This window comes from Sphaerodactylus townsendi, linkage group LG04 (assembly GCF_021028975.2).
Source record: "Sphaerodactylus townsendi isolate TG3544 linkage group LG04, MPM_Stown_v2.3, whole genome shotgun sequence".
NCBI lineage: Eukaryota > Metazoa > Chordata > Lepidosauria > Squamata > Sphaerodactylidae > Sphaerodactylus > Sphaerodactylus townsendi.
The window spans coordinates 41,103,435-41,121,671 of record NC_059428.1 but is presented as its reverse complement, the minus strand read 5'-3'; the positions used below and the strand labels follow the sequence as shown (position 1 = coordinate 41,121,671).

Here is an 18,237-nt window from a genome sequence, read left to right as displayed (position 1 = left end):
AAAAAATAATCATTCACCACAGAACTCCCCACCCCCACCCCCAACACTTTGCCAAGTATACATGCCATTGTGACCCCTGGGAATGATTTTAATGTATGCTACTCCTACATACCCTCAAAGGAACAGATTTTAAGAGTGGGACTGTGACAACACGGCAGATGTGGGCTTAATATAGTTGCAAGAACTTCTTAAATCCAATCTGTCAGATACTAGATCTTATCACAGCATAAACCTACTGAACAGCTTGTAGAATCTACATGGACACACATTCTGAACCTTTTCTTAGGTCAGCGATTTAGCTCTGGTGTACTGCACCTACAGAATGAAAATAAGTTATGTATTGCTTTTATAAATTAAAAAAGTATAAGTGGAAGAAGGCACAAGAGCAAGCCTATGCTACTGAAACTGGACTAAGGAGTAGTAAAACCTCTTAACAGCTGTGATTGTCATGATTAACCTTACCAGCCAGCTGCAATGAAATATATTGTGCATTTGACACTACAAACCACATAAAAATACCCAACGATCCTTGGAATTTATACGTTCATACCGCAGGTACAGTCCATAAAATTGGGCTATTGCTTAAAGAGAAATATCACACTTGTGTATCCTCACTACATACAATGCTGGTACGCTACAATAAAAACAAAGCATACTTTTTACGTCTTTTTAAGATGAGGCTGTGCTTTTCGGTTGACACACATTTAAACATGGCAAAAGATGGTCGGCATGCAATGTCATATCCAACTATTCCTTTAACTTTCATCGTGTGTAAAGTTACTAACTGGTTCAAGTATAGAAATCTTTGGGAAACACAATGTCAACTGGAAGCTGGAAAGATTTTTTTTCCCCAAACAAACAAACAAACAATAAAGATCCACTGACCATTTGAAACCTATACAATTTAGTGGGTTGGAAAAATAATATGGGTGCATATTGATAATATATCAAATGCCAAAACAATTAAAGGTAATACTGTGTTTCATTCCAGTGGCCAGCAAGCTTCACATTCTAAAGGCTCTAGGATATCTAAATGTATGCATGCTTTCCTTAAGGCATATCAATATCTAAAAATATGCCAGGACAGCAAACAGTGCAGCAATATATTTACACCTCCAAAAACATGCACAACTGTATCCATGTGCTTAGACTTTGCAGACCTTAATACATTTCTATCTCTTTAAAAATGTATTCATTTTAAATATACTCAATTTTTATAGTCTCCAAGGAGCCATAAGGATGTCCCCCTGTATCTGTTACATTATTAGCTTTGAAGTTCCTAAAACTACTCCCACATATCAAAGGAGGTAATTTCAATTACTTGAGGCTCAAAGATTTTACTTTGTTCATTACTTGGCCAGTGGAGGTAAGAATAATTATTAAATACCACTCTGGAGTCATTGCCATGACTGAGTAACTCAAGAGGCAATGAATTAGCAGTCTCTTATGTTCTCTATCAGTGCGGAATGAATACTAACTCTTGAGAAATTCAGACTTTCTAGAGATTTCTCATAAATCTAGACCAGGGTCCCCCATTTTGTTGAGCCCGTGGGCCCTTTTGAAATTTTGAGAACAGTCAGCAGCACACCACAAAATGGCTGTCATGGGACAGGGCCAATCACAAGCTGTTGGGAGCTTCGAAACCAAGCCTTGTCCTGCGATGGCAATCAGTTCCTTCTTAATTGGTGTTTCTTGCAAACAAAAAAGTGATGTCTCGTGGATTTTTCTAAAGCTCCTCCTGGTCCAGGATTGGCTCTTTTGCTTTCAGGAAAATATGCTTTGTTAAAGAGGTATAAATAGGCACCAGCAAACCCACTGGCAACTACCATACCAACAGGCATCATGTTGGGGATCATTGGTCTAGGCCACCTATTGATTTCACTAAAGAAAACAATTTTAGGAATCAACTTCTCATATCAAAAATTAGTAAAACCACTGCCATTCAACCATTTAACAGGAAGTGCAATATCAATCAGCATTCACAATAATATTATGAATTTATTAAAAGGTCTGTGTTAGATACTAATTAATTTAAAATACTAGGCTTTAGTGACTTTAGTGACATAGTCTATGTCTAAAACAGTACCTTGTTTTTTCTGGCATTTCTACCACACAGCACCGACTTGAAGTATTTACGTGTCTGCAGTGAAAAATTTATTTACACTAGTAAACAGGCATCTTTGCAAGGTTCTTGCACCAATTTAGCAAAGAATGCAGTACCTATCAGTAGTAAATGTAAAGCCCATCATTGTATGAAAAGGAAAGCAGTAGTTGTGTACAGACCCACAAAAGGGGTAATTTACTCATTTTTTTGGCCTCAGATGTCATATTTTGCTGAAACACAAAAAAGTCTGAATTTTTTTTTAAAAAGTCATCTTCAAAGGATTTAATATTTAGAAGTTCTTTAACTAATGTCTTCTTGACTTCCTGTGGAATGTGGCATGATCTGTGGTACCTGGTATAGCAATTCGTTTGAGGGATTAAGTCCTGGCATCCCCTTGGGGGTATCATACAGTACATGCACAGGTGATGAATTGTCAGCCCTGGAAACAAGTTTATTGTAAGCTCCCACTATGGGAGGGGTTGGATTCCCTGAAGTCTTGAAAGTAGACACAGAAGAAACACCTGGAGGGGCTGCAAGATGACCTGACATATCCATTACGATTGGTGTTGCGTATTCTGGCCCAGATACTGGTAGTGGTTCAGCATATGCATGATAAATCTCTTGCTCAGGTGAGTTGTAAGGGTCCGTATCAGCATAGCTTGTTTCCTTCCCATCTTCTGGTTTAAAGGTAGACCTCTGATGAAGTGTGCCAACAATTCCTCCCACCAGTGGTTGTGCATATTCTACAAAGAGAACAAGTGCAACAACATAAAGCTTTTTCCACCTCTCCAATGTAATGTTTTATATTGATTAATCACAAAACATAAAAAGTCTACTCCTTATAAGACACTAGTGGGGCCCGGCCACGCGTTGCTGTGGCAATTGTCCTTCTCATCACAGTCCGCAACCCACACAGATGTCCATGCAGGTCCTGCTAAGAGCAGGTGCACACTTATCTGGAGGAACCGGGTTTGATTCCCAGCTCTGCAGCTTGAGTTGTGGAGGCTTATCTGGGGAATTAAGATTAGCCTGTGCACTCCCACACACGCCACCTGGGTGACCTTGGGCTAGTCACAGTTCTTCAGAGCTCTCTCAGCCCCACCCACCTCACAGGGTGTTTGTTGTGAGGGGTGAAGGGCAAGGGGGTTGTAAGCCACTTTGAGTCTCCTACAGGAGAGAAAGGGGGGATATAAATCCAAACTACTACTACTACTACTACTACTACTACTACTACTACTACTACTACTACTACTTCTTCTTCTTCTTCTTCTTCTTCTTCTTCTTCTTTTGGGGTGGTCAAATGGAATCCCTCTTTCCCTTTTCAATTCATATTATTGTATGGTGTTGTCTTGGTTTTTAGTATAAGGTAACCCTTTCCATTCCACAACAGAACTGTCCAGAGTGCGAATCCCGCTGTTCATGAGGCTGGTTGACACGCACAGTCCAGGCTTGGGTAAGGCAGAACTGGGGCAAGCAGGCTGTCCCAGTCAGGCAGCAGAGGCAGGGTGGTGAGGCACTCAGATCGAGGCCAGCTCCCTGGGTTTTTAAGAGACCCACGATGCAAAGCGAGGAGGCAGTGAGTGTTGGTTCGCCCGCACCCTGCGGATTTTCTTAGAAGAAAAAGACAAACTCCAGCTTGCTTTTAGTAAAAGAGAGCTGTGGCGAATATGGGTGAGGAAGTGGGTAAGTGGTGGTTGGATGTGAGGGAGGGCAGAGTGAGGTGTGTGAGAATGAGCTGGATGTAGATGAGAGTATGTGTGTTGTGTGGTAGTAGTGGGTGAGGCACAGAGAGTGAAAGTTACCTGCATATGTGTGTGTGGGGGGGGGGGGAACCCCACCTGACGTCTCACACGGCAAAGTGTGTATGTGTTTCACTTCCACTCGTATTACCTAACAGTATTACCTATTTGCTGTTTTCACTGCTCATCTCTGGTCATCTGAGCGAACATTCTAAGCCCTCAGGCAACAGACAGACAGCCTGCATGAACATTCTAAGGGTGACAGTTAAACACAGCCAGCTTCATGGCCTGGTGCGCCAGGAAAAGGATGTTTTACCTGGCTCAGGTATGGACTTTCGGCGATTTGAAGGTCCGATTACCTGCCCGCAACAGGGAGGGACATCCTGTGAAAATTTGGGAGCGATCCGTCCAGCCGTTTCGGCGTTAGGGCAAGACCAACAAACAAATGGTTAGCTTTTTATATATATAGATGAGCATGTGGGACCATCTGTGTGAGCCAGCACTCCCTACCAGTACTTGAGCTTGAGCACAGATTTTTCTTTTAAAGGAGGGAAATAATATGAAGGAAGACAATTAATTAAAATTACCTAGGTGACTTTTTCAGGCTGATCATACACTGGTGCTCTGCCCAGTGCTGAAGGGAGATTCTTTTTGGGGAAGAGCTTTTGCTGTGGATGCCTTTCCCTCCTCTCACACTCACTGCACGGCAGACCTTGTAATTTCCACTGTTTGTGAGAGCAGGCAAAGAGCAACTTTTTTCGCTGCTTTGCAGGGAAGACAAAAGAAACGGCCCTGTGTTATTCTTTGCTTCGGGCTTTTTGGCTCCGCCCCACCGAACCGCTCTACTTCCACCCTCCCTGATGATCAGGAGGGCTTTGTAAAACTGTATTTCAACTTCGAGCATTTGTACTATATTAAATCTATTGAAATAATTAAAGATCCAACAGAGGAATATCAAAATGCCAACAAATATTTATATTTATTTATAATTAAATTTATATACCGCCCACCCCTGGAGGGCTCTGGGCGGTGTACAACATAAAACAAAATATCAAAATATTAAGCCTTTCTCTCCTGGGGCAGCAGCAGAAGCAGCAAATATATGTGTGTGTGTGTGTGTGTGTGAGAGAGAGTGTGTGTGTGTGTGTGTGTGTGTGTGTGAGAGAGAGAGAGTGGGTGTGCGAGTATGAGTGTGTGTGTGTGAGAGAGAGAGAGAGAGAGAGAGAGAGAGAGAGAGAGAGAGAGGCATACTCATGAAAAATTTGCAAGAGCATCTTATAGGACGCTTGTGAAAGCTTATGAAATGGCAAGTAAGAAGGCAAAGAAAATTTCCTTTGCTTCCTCTATTGCATCTGCTAGTTCATGTCCAGAATAATTATTTAGAGTAATTTGATCATTGACATCCATTTCAATGGGATCAAAAAATAAGGAATTTGCTATTAGCTGTGAGGCTTTGATGGATAAAGTAGTGTCACTCTGCCGTCACCTCTCTGTTAAGTTGATAAAGGATGATACAGTAAGGGAATTGTAGGCCCCTTGGCCATCTTCTGGTCTTGTATTAGACCACTTTACCCTACTCTCCCAGTCCAATGTAGACAGAGTATCTGTGGCCATAAGATCTACTATTTGATCTTTTGATCCGTGCCCCTCGTGGTTGGTGAAAGCCAGTTGTGAGGTGCTACAAGGTTACCTGTTGGAGATTGTCAACCATTCCCCTGAGCAAGGAGTATTCCCGGGGAGGCTAAAAAAAGGCATTAGTATGTCTGCTGCACAGGCTGCCAGTCGAATTCCAGGTCATGTTCAAGGTGTTAGTTCTAACATTCAAGGCCTTATGGTAACTGGAACTCTCATAGCTTAGGGACGCATATCCCTATATTACCCACATAGGTAACTCCATTCTTCTGATGGGAACTTACTGTTGGTTTCTGGCCTTGAGGACATTTTGCTGGCCTTGGCCAAAGCCAGAGTTTTTCGGCCCCAGTTCCAGCTGGCAGAACTCTCTATCCACTGACACCTTGTTGAATTTTGCAGGGCCTGTTAGACAGAGATGTTCTGCCAGGCCTTTGGTTGAGGCAACCCATTGTCATAACATTAATTACCTGTTTCCAGACCACATACCAACAATGGTCAATTGAACCATTGTTATTAACATCAGCATGCACGTACTGTGTCATCTACTTATAGCATGTCCCCCTTCTCAATTACTTTGCTCCCCCGGGGTTACCTTTAAGATCTGGGATTACGATTAATTGGGCCTCAGGGATTCGAGGGGGAATTGGGCTGGTTTGATCTATTTTAATACTGATTTTATGTACTGTTTTTAATTGACTGTAAGCCGCCCCGAGCCAGGCTGCAGCCAGGAATGAGCGGGATTTAATAAAATAAATAAATAAAATTTAACAAAGTCAGCAATCTTGCGACTGTGTGCCTTTTAAGAATGAGTTGATGGGCGGAATTAAGAGAACCAGCAAAAGCTGAGAAACCTGAGGGAGTTCAGAGGCAAGCTGCGAGGTAGGCAGTGGAATGCCTCCTTATGTGTAAATGGAGAAATGCGAGGAGACTCCATTGCAACCACACTGCACAGCGAAGAGTCCCAAGGCAAGCATTCCATGCACAATGGGCCTTAGAGATAAGGATTCCTTAAATTTTTTGGTTTAAATCTACACAATTCAAAATCAATCTAGGAAGTCCAGATACCTGCCGACTGTGTTTGTAACATGGTTGTAACTTCTCTCGATCTAAGGCAATTCACTTCACTGCTGCTATAACGAACAGGCATTTCCTCATGCTCTGCCGACTTGGAAGGAAGAAACTGCTTCATTCCTTTCCACCAGCCTGTGTCAAGATATGAAAAAGGGAGAAATTCTCATGCCTCAGCTACAATTGAGAAGGAAAGTTACTCAAAACTGTATCACATGCATTTCATGAGTCTCAGCAACTCCCTTACAAAAATATTTCTTGTTGCAATAGGACAAGACAACAGGAGACTCGTTCCTAATGTATCCATGTGCTCAGAATTCAAGGTCAGATTCAGGATAGTCAGAGGTTTGATGTACAAGCAGAACGGGCTTCTAAGAAACAATTTTAGCCTGTTTTATTTTATACCCTTTTAGTCTGGTAACTGTTACTTTTAGCAATCAATGGTCTGTTAGTACAGTCTATGTTTGTATTTATGACTGGGATGGCTCAGTTTTAAATGCTGGATTTATATTATATTTTAATGTTTTGTTTTATGATTTTTATTTTACAAGCTATCTCAGGCAGGTTCCTAGAGGGCCAGAATAAAAATGTTCTAAATAAATAAGGTACTTATAGAAACAAAAATTTGATTGTATGGTGAGGGATGTTTTGTGTGGATAGTGGCAATCAGCAAATAATTTAAGCAAAACTTGGAAAGATCATTTGTTAACATTTTACAAGTATTAGCTAAGATCCCATTACTCTCAGGCTGGGCTCTGTGTAGATAGACAAATCCATACAAATTGAGTCAGCCATCATTACAATACAGAACACTGCAAACTTGGGGAACTGAAGGTTTACAAAATATCTTTTTGTAACTAATTTTGGAGCATGACCCCCTCAAATGTTAATAGCAATGTCTGCACATCTTCTCACATTCAAAACAACTTGGGAGTTTGGATTGCATTTTTGGTTACTCACAATGGCTATGGCAATACAAATGGAGAGCAAAAATGCAAACGTGGACATTAAGAACAGAACAAAAAAAAAAAAAGCTGAAGCTGGCTCCAACTTGCCAATTTTCCCTTTTCTCCATTTTGGGAAAGGGACAAAGAGGCAAGCTGTTGAGTAGGGAAATCTAAGCAGGTAAGCTGGGGCAAACCAGATTGGGGGGAAGCAAGCCAGAGCTGAGGATGAGAAGGAAATCTAAATGTGTCGATAAGAAAAATGTCATTTCTCCCTTCAGCTCTCTTAGGGGTTCCCCCTTGTATTTTCTGTAGAATACTAAATGATTTCTTGTCACCACAACATAACAAAAATAGTCAGTATTTAGTACCATTTTATAAAGTGATTAGTACCACATGACACAACATTTTCTGCAGTGCTCTTTATATTAGATCACACAGAGTGATGGCTCAGGTTAGCCCAATCTTGTTGGTTCTTGGAAGCTAGGATTGACACTGCTTAGTACGTGGATGGGAGATCATCAAGGGAGTCCATAATTGTTCCACAGAGGCAGGCAATGGCAAAATACTTGTTAATTTCTCACCTTGAAAATCCTATGAGGTCCCCATAAACCATCTGTGACTTAGTGGCATTTTATGAACACATGCTATAACTCACTGATGTTGAAATTTCCTATTCATTACTCCTGAAATCACTTAATAAAAAGTTCCACTAGTACCCATTTACAGAGATCCTTGCCTGAAAGAATGTGACATAAAGGAAGGCAGGGAGGTGGAGGATAAGCAAAGGACGAATGTGTGCTAATGATCACATTGTAACCCATTCAGAGCTGGTTCCCCGGTAAGGTGGCATTACACTTTTCTAAATAAATAAAACAATTCAATGTGTGTTTAATCTGTGCATTTAAAAAAACTGGACAGTTATGTTCAGGGTCCTACCAACTTGGTGTTGTACATTTGGCTGCCTTGAGTTTGAAGAGGTAAGGCAGGATATAGAGGCTTTAAATAAACAAATAAAGCCAAACCTATGTGTCTGATCTACAAGGTACAGAGATATTGTCAGTGGATATAGAAAATATATTAAGACAAGGAGGTTTGAGACGAACGATGGGAGGATCCTTTTTGGAGATGTTAAATCTCAGTCTGCAAGGTAGATTTCCAAGTGGGAATATCAAATAGAACAATGCAGGACTAGCTAAAAAGCTAGAAAATTTAGAAGTAGACACAGCCTGTAATCAGTACAAAGAGTTATGGGATGCATGTCAATTCCCAATTGCCTTATTAATGCCCATATTATTGTTTGGATAGCTGAAGCAATATTGTAACTTAAAGCTAGTTGTACTCTTCATTCTGAAGCAACCACTCCTTGCAGCTGCTCTGGTGGAAAACAGTCTCTTGAAATGTGATGGAAGTGTCCTATATCTTAGAAGGTGGGACAGGCACTTGCACATACTGAATAATAAATTTTCAATGCTCTTTAGTGATTATTTAAAATGCAGCTGCAAAATAGAATGAAAGTACATTATTCAATGTGTGTAAAAGCATCTAGTTCCATCCCAACTCAGATAAGCCCCTGCTGTATTAGCTTTGGTGCATAATAATCACCCATTTGTTACTAGCAGAAATAAGTTGCAAGAATGTAATGTTGATCTCAGTGCTTAAACATGTCAACTACAAATTGTACTAATGTTACCTGCACGATCCCAGTAAGGTATATCATAAGCTCCTTCTGTTTTCTTCTTTCTGAAATGGATAAAACTTCATTTGTATGCTCAATATTCAGGAAACAGGCACAATTAATATAAACATGAAACAAATTATTTGAGAAAATGGTCTGCCCATACCAGTTTTTAAACACAGGTAAAGGCTTTTACTACAAAACTTATCCTATGATAACAAAAAAAATCTTCTTATTCTCCTTTCCACAATATTTCATGTTAATGAGCAGGAGCTATGCTATTCACTGAACATATCTTATACTCATCTCCTCTAAGCATCAAATAATGCCAACATAACTTTGTTTCTTGAAATGGTAAATATTGCACTACCAGGAACAAAGCCACTGTATGAACATACTCATACCGTTAACTTATTGTTAAAAATTATTGGTTCACTCTTCATTCCACTACTTACACTGTGAGTTCTGAATAAATTACTTGAGAATTTGGTCCACTTTAAATGCACATATCACATTTTACCATGGTTTAGAATGTAAAGCATTTATCCAATTACCTGTTTCTCCAGTGCCAGGCGCAAACTACAATCAAGATGAGGGTTGTAAAGACCATGACCAAAACAGGAACCAGCACAGCTACCAGTGCCACATCTGAAACTCGTTAAATAAATGAGAGTTGGTAGGCTGCACCAAAGTTTATTTGGTAAGATTCCTAACATTTAAATTATATAAATATTCAAACCAACCCATTTATGCAGCGACATAATTCCTTTGTACAGAGCTACACCCTTCCAAGTGCACTGAAGTCTAAGGCTTGAAGCTAGGAGCTCTTTCGTTGTTTACTAACTAGCTACAAACTATTGCCATTTCTGTGGCATTTTTCAGTACAGAGAACACTTGACTATTCTTATCTAGCACCTGAGAATCAATTACTAGGTTTCTATTCAAAATCTGTTTCCTTTATAAATACACAGTTGTATATTATCTACTTCTACTATATCAATAAAGAAGGTTAAAGAGGAAAACATTAATCCTCCAATACAGTTCTCCCTCTGCATACATAGTAACAAAATCAAGAGAGATTTAAGGTATAACTCAAAGCATAATACCATTGTAGTATATTCCTTAAATATCAGTACCTTTGGTTACGCTTGGAGTCACTGTTGTATTCTTGATCTCTGGTGTGAAGGTTGTTTTATCAGTCTGCGAAGGAAAGTCATTGCTGTTCCTGGGCGGTAGGGGTATTCTAAGTCTTGGAGCCCAAACTTTAAATAAAACCAAAAGCTAGCTCATATATTCAGCAACCTTATTTGTGCAACACAGTACAGCATGACAGATTCACCAAAGTCTTTATATTAACTCTATTCTACCACAAAAACTGCTGCTAAAATTGATGTTTTTTTAATCTATTTTGTTCCATTTATACTCTGCCCTCCTCTGGAAAAGCTGGGTTCATGGAAGTTTCCAACATAACACAGACAAATCCATCAGGAACATAGACACGATATCCAATAATAAAATCCAATAGATAAAATCAATAAAATCACATTCAAAATTCCAGGGTTTGTTTCTTCTTTATTGCTGTATGGCGCCTGCCACTGTTGAGTTCAATATATGTTTCAGAAGAGCTAAGGATAGGAGGCCAGCTTATGTATAGACTGCCGCTGTTCTTGACCATAGCCCCAGTGGAATATCTCTGTACTACAGGCCCAACAGAACTGTGCAAAGTCCCGTACGGCCTAAGTCTCATTAGTCAGAGTTCCACTAGGCTGGGGCCAGAGTCAAAAAAACCCTGACCCTGCTTGGGGTCACGGATCACCAGGAGGTTGTTCATGTGCCAGCAAATGAATTGATATACACAGATCACTTCCCCCAAAACAATCTAGGGCTGCCAGCCTCCAGGTGAAAACTAGAAATCTCCTGGAATGATAGATTCACATTACAGAGATCAGTTTCTCTGGATAAAATGGCTAATTTGGAGGGTGAATTCTGAGGCATTATACCTCACTCCTCTCTCCAAAACCTGCCTCCAAAACCTGCCTACCTACTCCACCTCCAAATCTCCCAACCCAGAGTGGCAACCCAAAATGGCCCAAGTTATGTTACTATTTGTACTGCAGAAACATTATTTCCGATGCTGACATCAAATGTTGACACAAATGCGGAAGATAAGAGTGCCAACCAAAGAGGAGGAAACAAATAATGTTGCTGCAATACTATTTCTTACATATCAGTACCTTTGGTTTCACTTAGAGTTACTCCTGTATTCTTGATCTCAGGTGTGAAGGTTGTTTTATCAGTCTGCAAGGGAAAGTCATTGTTGCTCCTGGGCGGTGGGTGCATTGGAGCCCGAACTTTAAATAAAATTGAAATCTAGAGGTCATTAATAATTTATTTTATCCCCAGAGCAGAAGAAACTGGCATTTTACAAGTAACAAAGAACTCAGTTAGGTACTCCTCCTATTCAAGCCTGTCTAGGAAAAAGAGTGAAAACTGTCCTTTCACTTACCAATGTTAAACTGACATCCTAACAGTTCCACTTTCAATGCAATTTTTTGGTGCCATTTCAAAGGATTTATCCTAACAAAACGAGCAATAATAGGTGGAATAAAGTTATTGCGAACTTCTTGATAATATCCTGCGTTGCCTTGAAATATCTACAAATTAAACAGAAGATGGAATTAAACACCGTGCCAGCTCTACATTTGCAACTAGGAAAACAAGTTATAGACATTTAAATCCTTTTCTCACATTAATCTATGCAACAGAGTAATGCACAGCTGTTCATGTATTTAATGTATAATTTTAATTCAAGCGCTCTTAAATAGACTGGTCTCATTACAAATCCTAAACATCTGCTGAATATTATACATCAAAAATTTCTAAGAGTTCTACATAAACTATCAGTGCTTGGTACTTCAAAATAACCCTCTAGATTTATTCTATTTAGAGAGTTTTTTAACCTTGAAAGCCCAGAAGGGGGCAGTCAGAAGCCAGAATTAAGTACCAGTTGGATCATTTTTCCTTCACTAGTTTCACTGCATCTTGACATTTAGCCATGTAACTTCAAGTAAGCAACACCAACCAACAAAACCTCCGGACATTAATGACTTGTTGGTAATGACTGATCCTCTTAAGACAGGCATACACCATTCCTCTGACTTAAAAAGAGGGTGTGACAGACAGCTAAATGCAGACACTAGTAGAACCCAGATTGACAGCATTACCCACTTTCTAGCAGCAGCTGACAGGCACCAGGAATGGTGTCAGGTGCCATGGCACTCACGGGCATTATGTTGGGAAGCTACTGCAGGTGATATAAAAAGAGCTACCATGGTTTCCTCATCTACTCTGAAACTTCAACTTAATTAAACCAATAAAATACAGAGCAGTTACCTTATCCCGCTCAACCCCAGGTTCTCGGTACACTGTCCACTTCTGTGCATCACTGCTGTACAGAATCCTGTAGGCAGAGACATAATAATAGTACTCTGCTAAGGTGGAGCCAGTAGTAATGATACCTGTGAATAAGAAGGTTTTCATTTACAACATGCAGCAATAGCAATGTTGTCACCTTTTAAAGCTTATCAGTGCTTTAAGCATAATTCACACTAAAGCACCAAATCATTAGTAACCTTGAATTTGTCTTTGAAAAAAAAGATGGGATATATGATGTTCTTTACTTGAAGACAAAGTTAAGACTTTGTATTTTTTTCTCCCTTTCCTAAGCCTATGGTAAATGGCTTAATACTGTTCAAAACATACAATTTTCTTTCCTACCACTGCTGAATCTATTGTGCTCGAAATTTATTTGAACTTGTTCTCTATTCTCATTGAACTTTTGTTGGTCCCATAGCCAGAACACTTTTAGGATTTGCTATCTTGGCTCACTCAGTAATGTGTGTTCTTCCAGCAATCAGCCCTACTGAGAGGTAGGTTACTGAAGTCAGCAAGCTCTCACAGTTCTGCTGAAAACTAAGGATTAATACGTATCTACATAAAACCTTTTCCAGGTGTGCTTACCAGTTATTCGCTGCTCTTTGTTTAGGTCTATTTGCAACCATTGATATTCATCATTTGTAAGAGCTGCCCAAGAATGTCCAGGCCTTTTCAGTCTAGCTCTTTCAGGTCTCCACGTATTTGGTTGTCCAATTTGCTCTGGCCATTCCAGAAATGATGATGCATTGATCTGTGAATCAGCAATTACTCCAGACTCCATTCCCAGTGTTCCGTAGCAACCTAAACCCACAAAACAACTAATAGTCAGTGAAACCATCTTACTTTACATTCACCCATGTTAACACTCTATCTCCAGAGCCACTGGGATAGGAAAGGATCTGGATCAAAATAGAGTTTAAACAATGTAATCTATTTATGAAGAGACAGGAAGAAAACATAGTTTTAAGAACAGATACAATAAGGAAAAGTTAGATTTTTGGCAGTGTTCAAGAAAAAAAAGGGGATATAACATTCAGTATATTGTAATAGAATGATAAATGTCCATAACGTCCCCAAGAAAGAATGGAAATAACTGTTCACTGCAATGAATTAAATAAAGAAGGTTCCGGTGAAAACAATGGAGGACTTGAAAAAAAAGAAGTTTGACATGGCAACAAGACATCTAGGAAAACATGGTCAAAGATCCCAAAGGACTGGACAGACTTTAGAGTTCTAGATCTTCATTTAAAAAAAAAGAAAAAATACACAGAATGAATGCTTACCACTAGTTTTGAAAGTGAAGAGAACTGAAGACAGTGGTCCCCTGTATAAAACATAGAAGACCGCATCTTTGGCATCAATAAGTTTTAAAGTTCTTCCTTAATTCTTTTTGTGTGTGTGTGATCTATCAGAAAACTAATCAATATGCAGGTTTCAAGGAAAAGCTAATCAGTGGTAGAGTACATATTTTCAATGTGGAATGTCCTGTATTTAATTTCTGTTTAACAAACAATATTGTAGTAGCAGGGCTTATAAGAGCTTTTCTTGAGATCCCAAAGAGCCATTGCCAGTCCAAGCAGACATTAGATGGACTGATTGTCTTACATTTAAGAATCTATACATTTGTCTGCAAGTTCCTTCCACCTGATTTTGGATCACCTGAAAGTGTACTATGAACCACAGTTTAATAAATGGAATACTATCAATTGATGGAATAATATCAATTACACCTGTAATATCTTTAAATATCAGAAAAATGGTTCAATTTTCATCCCTCACCATTTAAAATCTACCCACAAATTAATTCAGACATTTGGCTTCTTTAGTAAATCTTTTCAAAACAGTCCAAGTGATCTAATAAGTAAAGTCTTTTTAAAGAGGCATACACAGTTTTAATTTTGCAGAGGAAAGTCTCTGTTGAAATATCCCCATTGATTTTTCACTTACACTAGCACTAGACTTTTTAAGTCACAGGTCACTTCATTAGATGCATTATTGTGTATAACCATTAGGCCAATGCTTTTATATTCATAACAGAAGACCACAGGGGAGAAGCTGGATTAAAGTAAATTGTAGTAAAAGGACTAATCATCCCCAACTGTTATTAGTTAGACAAAGCAGAATAAATGTAAAATCTAGGGCACAATAAGCAGATAAAATAGAAGTCATAGAACGACCCATTGGATACTTACCGTGAAGAGGTCTTCTCCTGGGTGGTAGGAGTCCATCTTGTTTGGGGTGTTCCCCACACTCGATCCGAGGGGCAGGAAAGATACTTTGGTCACTTCCTGTCTGGTGTTTAGCGCCAAAAGTCCCCAGTATCTGTACTAGCCGAGGAAGAAAAACTAGACACAACAAGTGTTGAAACAAACACACCAAACAGTAACATTGGAACAAGCAAAACACAGAAGGAACAAAGAACCTCCTAATTGTAACAATCAAAAACATCTGTAGTAACAAAGACCAAAGTATCTAAATAGTAGGCTCTGAAATGAATTTAGAATTTGATTTTGATTTTGAGGGAACATGAGTTATCGGTCAAGAATGCTACATAGGGAGGGCCAAGATGGACTCCTACCAGCCAGGAGAAGACCCCTTCACAGTAAGTATCCAATGGGTTGTTCTCCTGGATGGAGGAGTCCATCTTGTTGGGGTCTCCCAGAGCAGTTTGACCCAATAGGGTGAGTAGCATTAGTCCCCGATAACATGCTCCAGGATCCTTCTACCGAAGGAGGTCTGGTTGGCGGCCAGAGAGGACAGCCTATAGTGTCTGACAAAGGAAGATGGATTTGCCCAGGTAGCAGCCCTACAAATCTCTTCTACTGAGACATGTTTCAACAGGGCTACATTTGCAGCCGCACTGTAGGTGGAATGGACAGTTAGTCCTGATAGGACAGGGATCCCCTTAGTCCAGGCTTTGATGTTTGAGCTGATAGAAGCGACTGACATGGGATCCCCCAGCCTAGGTGGTGGAATGTTAACCTTGGGACAACCCTTGATGTGCTTAGCTGGTGCCTTAGCACTGGGGTCCACAGTGTCCTCTGGTTCGTGAAGGTCTAAAGCTGTGATGGTTTTGGCTATGAGCCAGGGTAATGGGTCTGCTTTAAAGATTCTTTGTGTTTGGTCATGGCTCTCTAAGGGGACATCTTCAGACTCAGAAAAATGATCTGAGTCTTGTTCAATCTCCCGCTCACTGAACTCACTCCTATCTGAGTCATAGGGGGTAAGCTGCAACCGTGAAGGGTCCCTAGGCCTTCTGGGGGACCTGGAGCGGGCTCTAGACATAGAGACGGAAGTGGAGGAGGGCTGGCAGTGCCTGTTAACTTCCCTTCTAATGGAGGAATTCATTAGGTCTATGAATTGTGCGGGAGAAAAATCTGCCCAAGCAGAGGGCAGAGCAACCAATGTAGAATTTTCCTCCTCCTCCTCCTGAAATACACCCTCTTGCCTGCAGGTGGCGCCGGATCCCTCCAGACGTGACAACAGCCTGGCTGGAGAAAAGGGAGGCGTGGGACGCTCCAAAACCGTGGAGGACCTGAAGCGGCTTCGTGGCAAGCGTTCCTGGCATTGGGGCCAGTCAAGGTCGCGAGCCTGGCGCTCCCTCCGCCCTGCGCCGCAGCCGCCGATCCTGGGCTCAGCTGAGGCGGTGCGGCGGCGATCGCGTTTGCCCCGAGCATTAGCTGAGAGGGACTCCCAGTGAGTCCGAAGATTGCCCTGCGATCCGCCACCTATATCTTCCCTCCCAGCCGGCTGGCTGTGAGGGGAAGGTTTAGATCCGTGGCGAGCGGCTCTGGTATTTTCAGCCGCGGATCTGAGGAAAGTCTCCCTGGGGGGAGAAAATGGTGCCGAAGCCATTCCCCGGTCCGTTAGTTGTTCTGCTGGCGGGAAAAAAGAAACAATGGCCTAGAACAAACAAGACGAGGTAGGGAAGTGGGGGGGACACAAGGCCTCACAACCAACACAAAAGACACAAAAGGAAAAGGAAGAATAAAGGCTACAAGGAGGGTAGACAGTTAAAAAAAATAGAACTAGGATAAAGCCTACAGAATTCGCTGCACCCTCTGACGAGGCAGGAAAGATACTGGGGACTTTTGGCACCAAACACCAGACAGGAAGTGACCAAAGTATCTTTCCTGCCCCTCGGATCGAGTGTGGGGAACATCCCAAACAAGATGGACTCCTCCATCCAGGAGAAGGATGCATTTTAAACAGGTTGTTACTGTTTTTAATTGTTTTAAACCAAGATGTAGTTTTATACTGTTATATCTATTGTTGTTCACCATCCTGAGCCCCTTGGAGGAGGGGGGGGTATAAATACAAATTAAAAAAATAAACACACACCTAAAGTCAATGAGCCCTTGTACTCCTGTTGAAAGAGATCCTAATATCAAGTTGAATATAAGTAATGCCATTTCTATGATGAATTAATAATGGAAAAAGTAATGAATATAAGTAATGCCATTTCTATGATGAATTAATAATGGAATGGAATGGAATGGAATAATGGAATTAATAATGAATTAATAATGGAAAAAATAGCATGCCTGGTTAAATGCAAAATTTAGGTTTACAGTATATACTGCAGTTGTTCCAATCTTTAACCTACAAGTTCTTTGCAACTCCTGTGGAACACAAAATGCCAACTGAAAAAACCTTCCCAGTTCATGTTTTAACTGTAAAAGACAAGCAAGACTTAAAAGGAAAAACCATGAGTTTTTTTAAAAGACAAGCAAGACTTAAAAGGAAAAACTAAGGCATCTGCTCTGTTACTGAGCTACAGCAACAAGTCAAATATTTAACTGTGGTTAATTAAAAAATGCATATGAACCCGGTTTCCCATTTTTAACTCCTCTCTAATGTCAAGAACCATAATGAAAACTAACCCCTGTTACTCATGATATATAAACCCAGGAGCACAAGTTACTGAAGTGAGCCCCACCACTTCCACTGGGATTCTATGCCTGGATAAAACCATGGATTAGGATCCCTGGTAGAGGAGGAGATGAACTCTGGTTAACTTGATGCCTGTGTTTGTAGGTCAATTAGTGTCTTATTCTAGGCATCAAAAGGGAAGGGGAATGCATGAGCAGAAGCCAGGAAGGGGTTTATGCACATGCTCACACATAAATAATGTCTGACTGCAAACCATGAGAGGAAATCAATCAACACTTCCTGAAAACATACTATGGAAAACAATATTTTAGAGAGAAAACATTTGTAAGTTTTAAATGTTGTTTCTGACTCGTACTTCCTTACCATTTTTGAAAGCATTTTAAATATCACAGTCATGTGCACAGTCTAACACCCTCAATAATATTCTTGGCTGCACCAGAAGAGCTAAACCATTTGTCCATAGTAATAAATTTTGGAAATACTGCAAAGCACTGTTAAATTAGAATATGCACTTACATTTTTGAGGTGACGTTGTTAGCCTGAGAACCTTCATAATATGGAATGCCTTTGCTGATTACAACATCAATCTGACCTCCTAGGACATTGGAAACCACTCCGGCATGAACACCAGCCATGCAAAGAGATGAAGACTTGAAAGAGAAGAAAGATTTGGAATTGTATGCTACTTTAATAGTTCTCAATACGATAAAATGGCTACTACAAATTATATAACAACCCCACATA

At 40.4% G+C, this 18,237-nt stretch overlaps 1 protein-coding gene across 5 annotated transcripts in view; it reads right to left on the bottom strand.

The window, feature by feature from the left end:
- Nucleotides 1-653: 653 nt before the first annotated feature.
- Nucleotides 654-18,237, bottom strand: part of DCBLD2 (discoidin, CUB and LCCL domain containing 2) — a 38,407-nt gene continuing 20,823 nt past the window's right edge. The window contains exons 6-16 of one of the 5 annotated variants that reach the window (XM_048494624.1): nt 18,010-18,143; nt 13,884-13,924; nt 13,186-13,401; nt 12,559-12,683; nt 11,672-11,819; nt 11,400-11,516; nt 10,302-10,427; nt 9,720-9,819; nt 9,181-9,230; nt 6,541-6,678; nt 654-2,847 (exon numbers count right to left, since the gene is read on the bottom strand). In XM_048494624.1, the coding sequence (XP_048350581.1) occupies nt 2,405-2,847; nt 6,541-6,678; nt 9,181-9,230; nt 9,720-9,819; nt 10,302-10,427; nt 11,400-11,516; nt 11,672-11,819; nt 12,559-12,683; nt 13,186-13,401; nt 13,884-13,924; nt 18,010-18,143 (1,638 nt within the window). In that variant the 3' untranslated portion in view covers nt 654-2,404. The remainder of the gene's footprint in view (nt 2,848-6,540; nt 6,679-9,180; nt 9,231-9,719; nt 9,820-10,301; nt 10,428-11,399; nt 11,517-11,671; nt 11,820-12,558; nt 12,684-13,185; nt 13,402-13,883; nt 13,925-18,009; nt 18,144-18,237) is intronic. The other 4 variants (XM_048494625.1, XM_048494628.1, XM_048494626.1 and 1 more) reach the window with 4 other exon arrangements.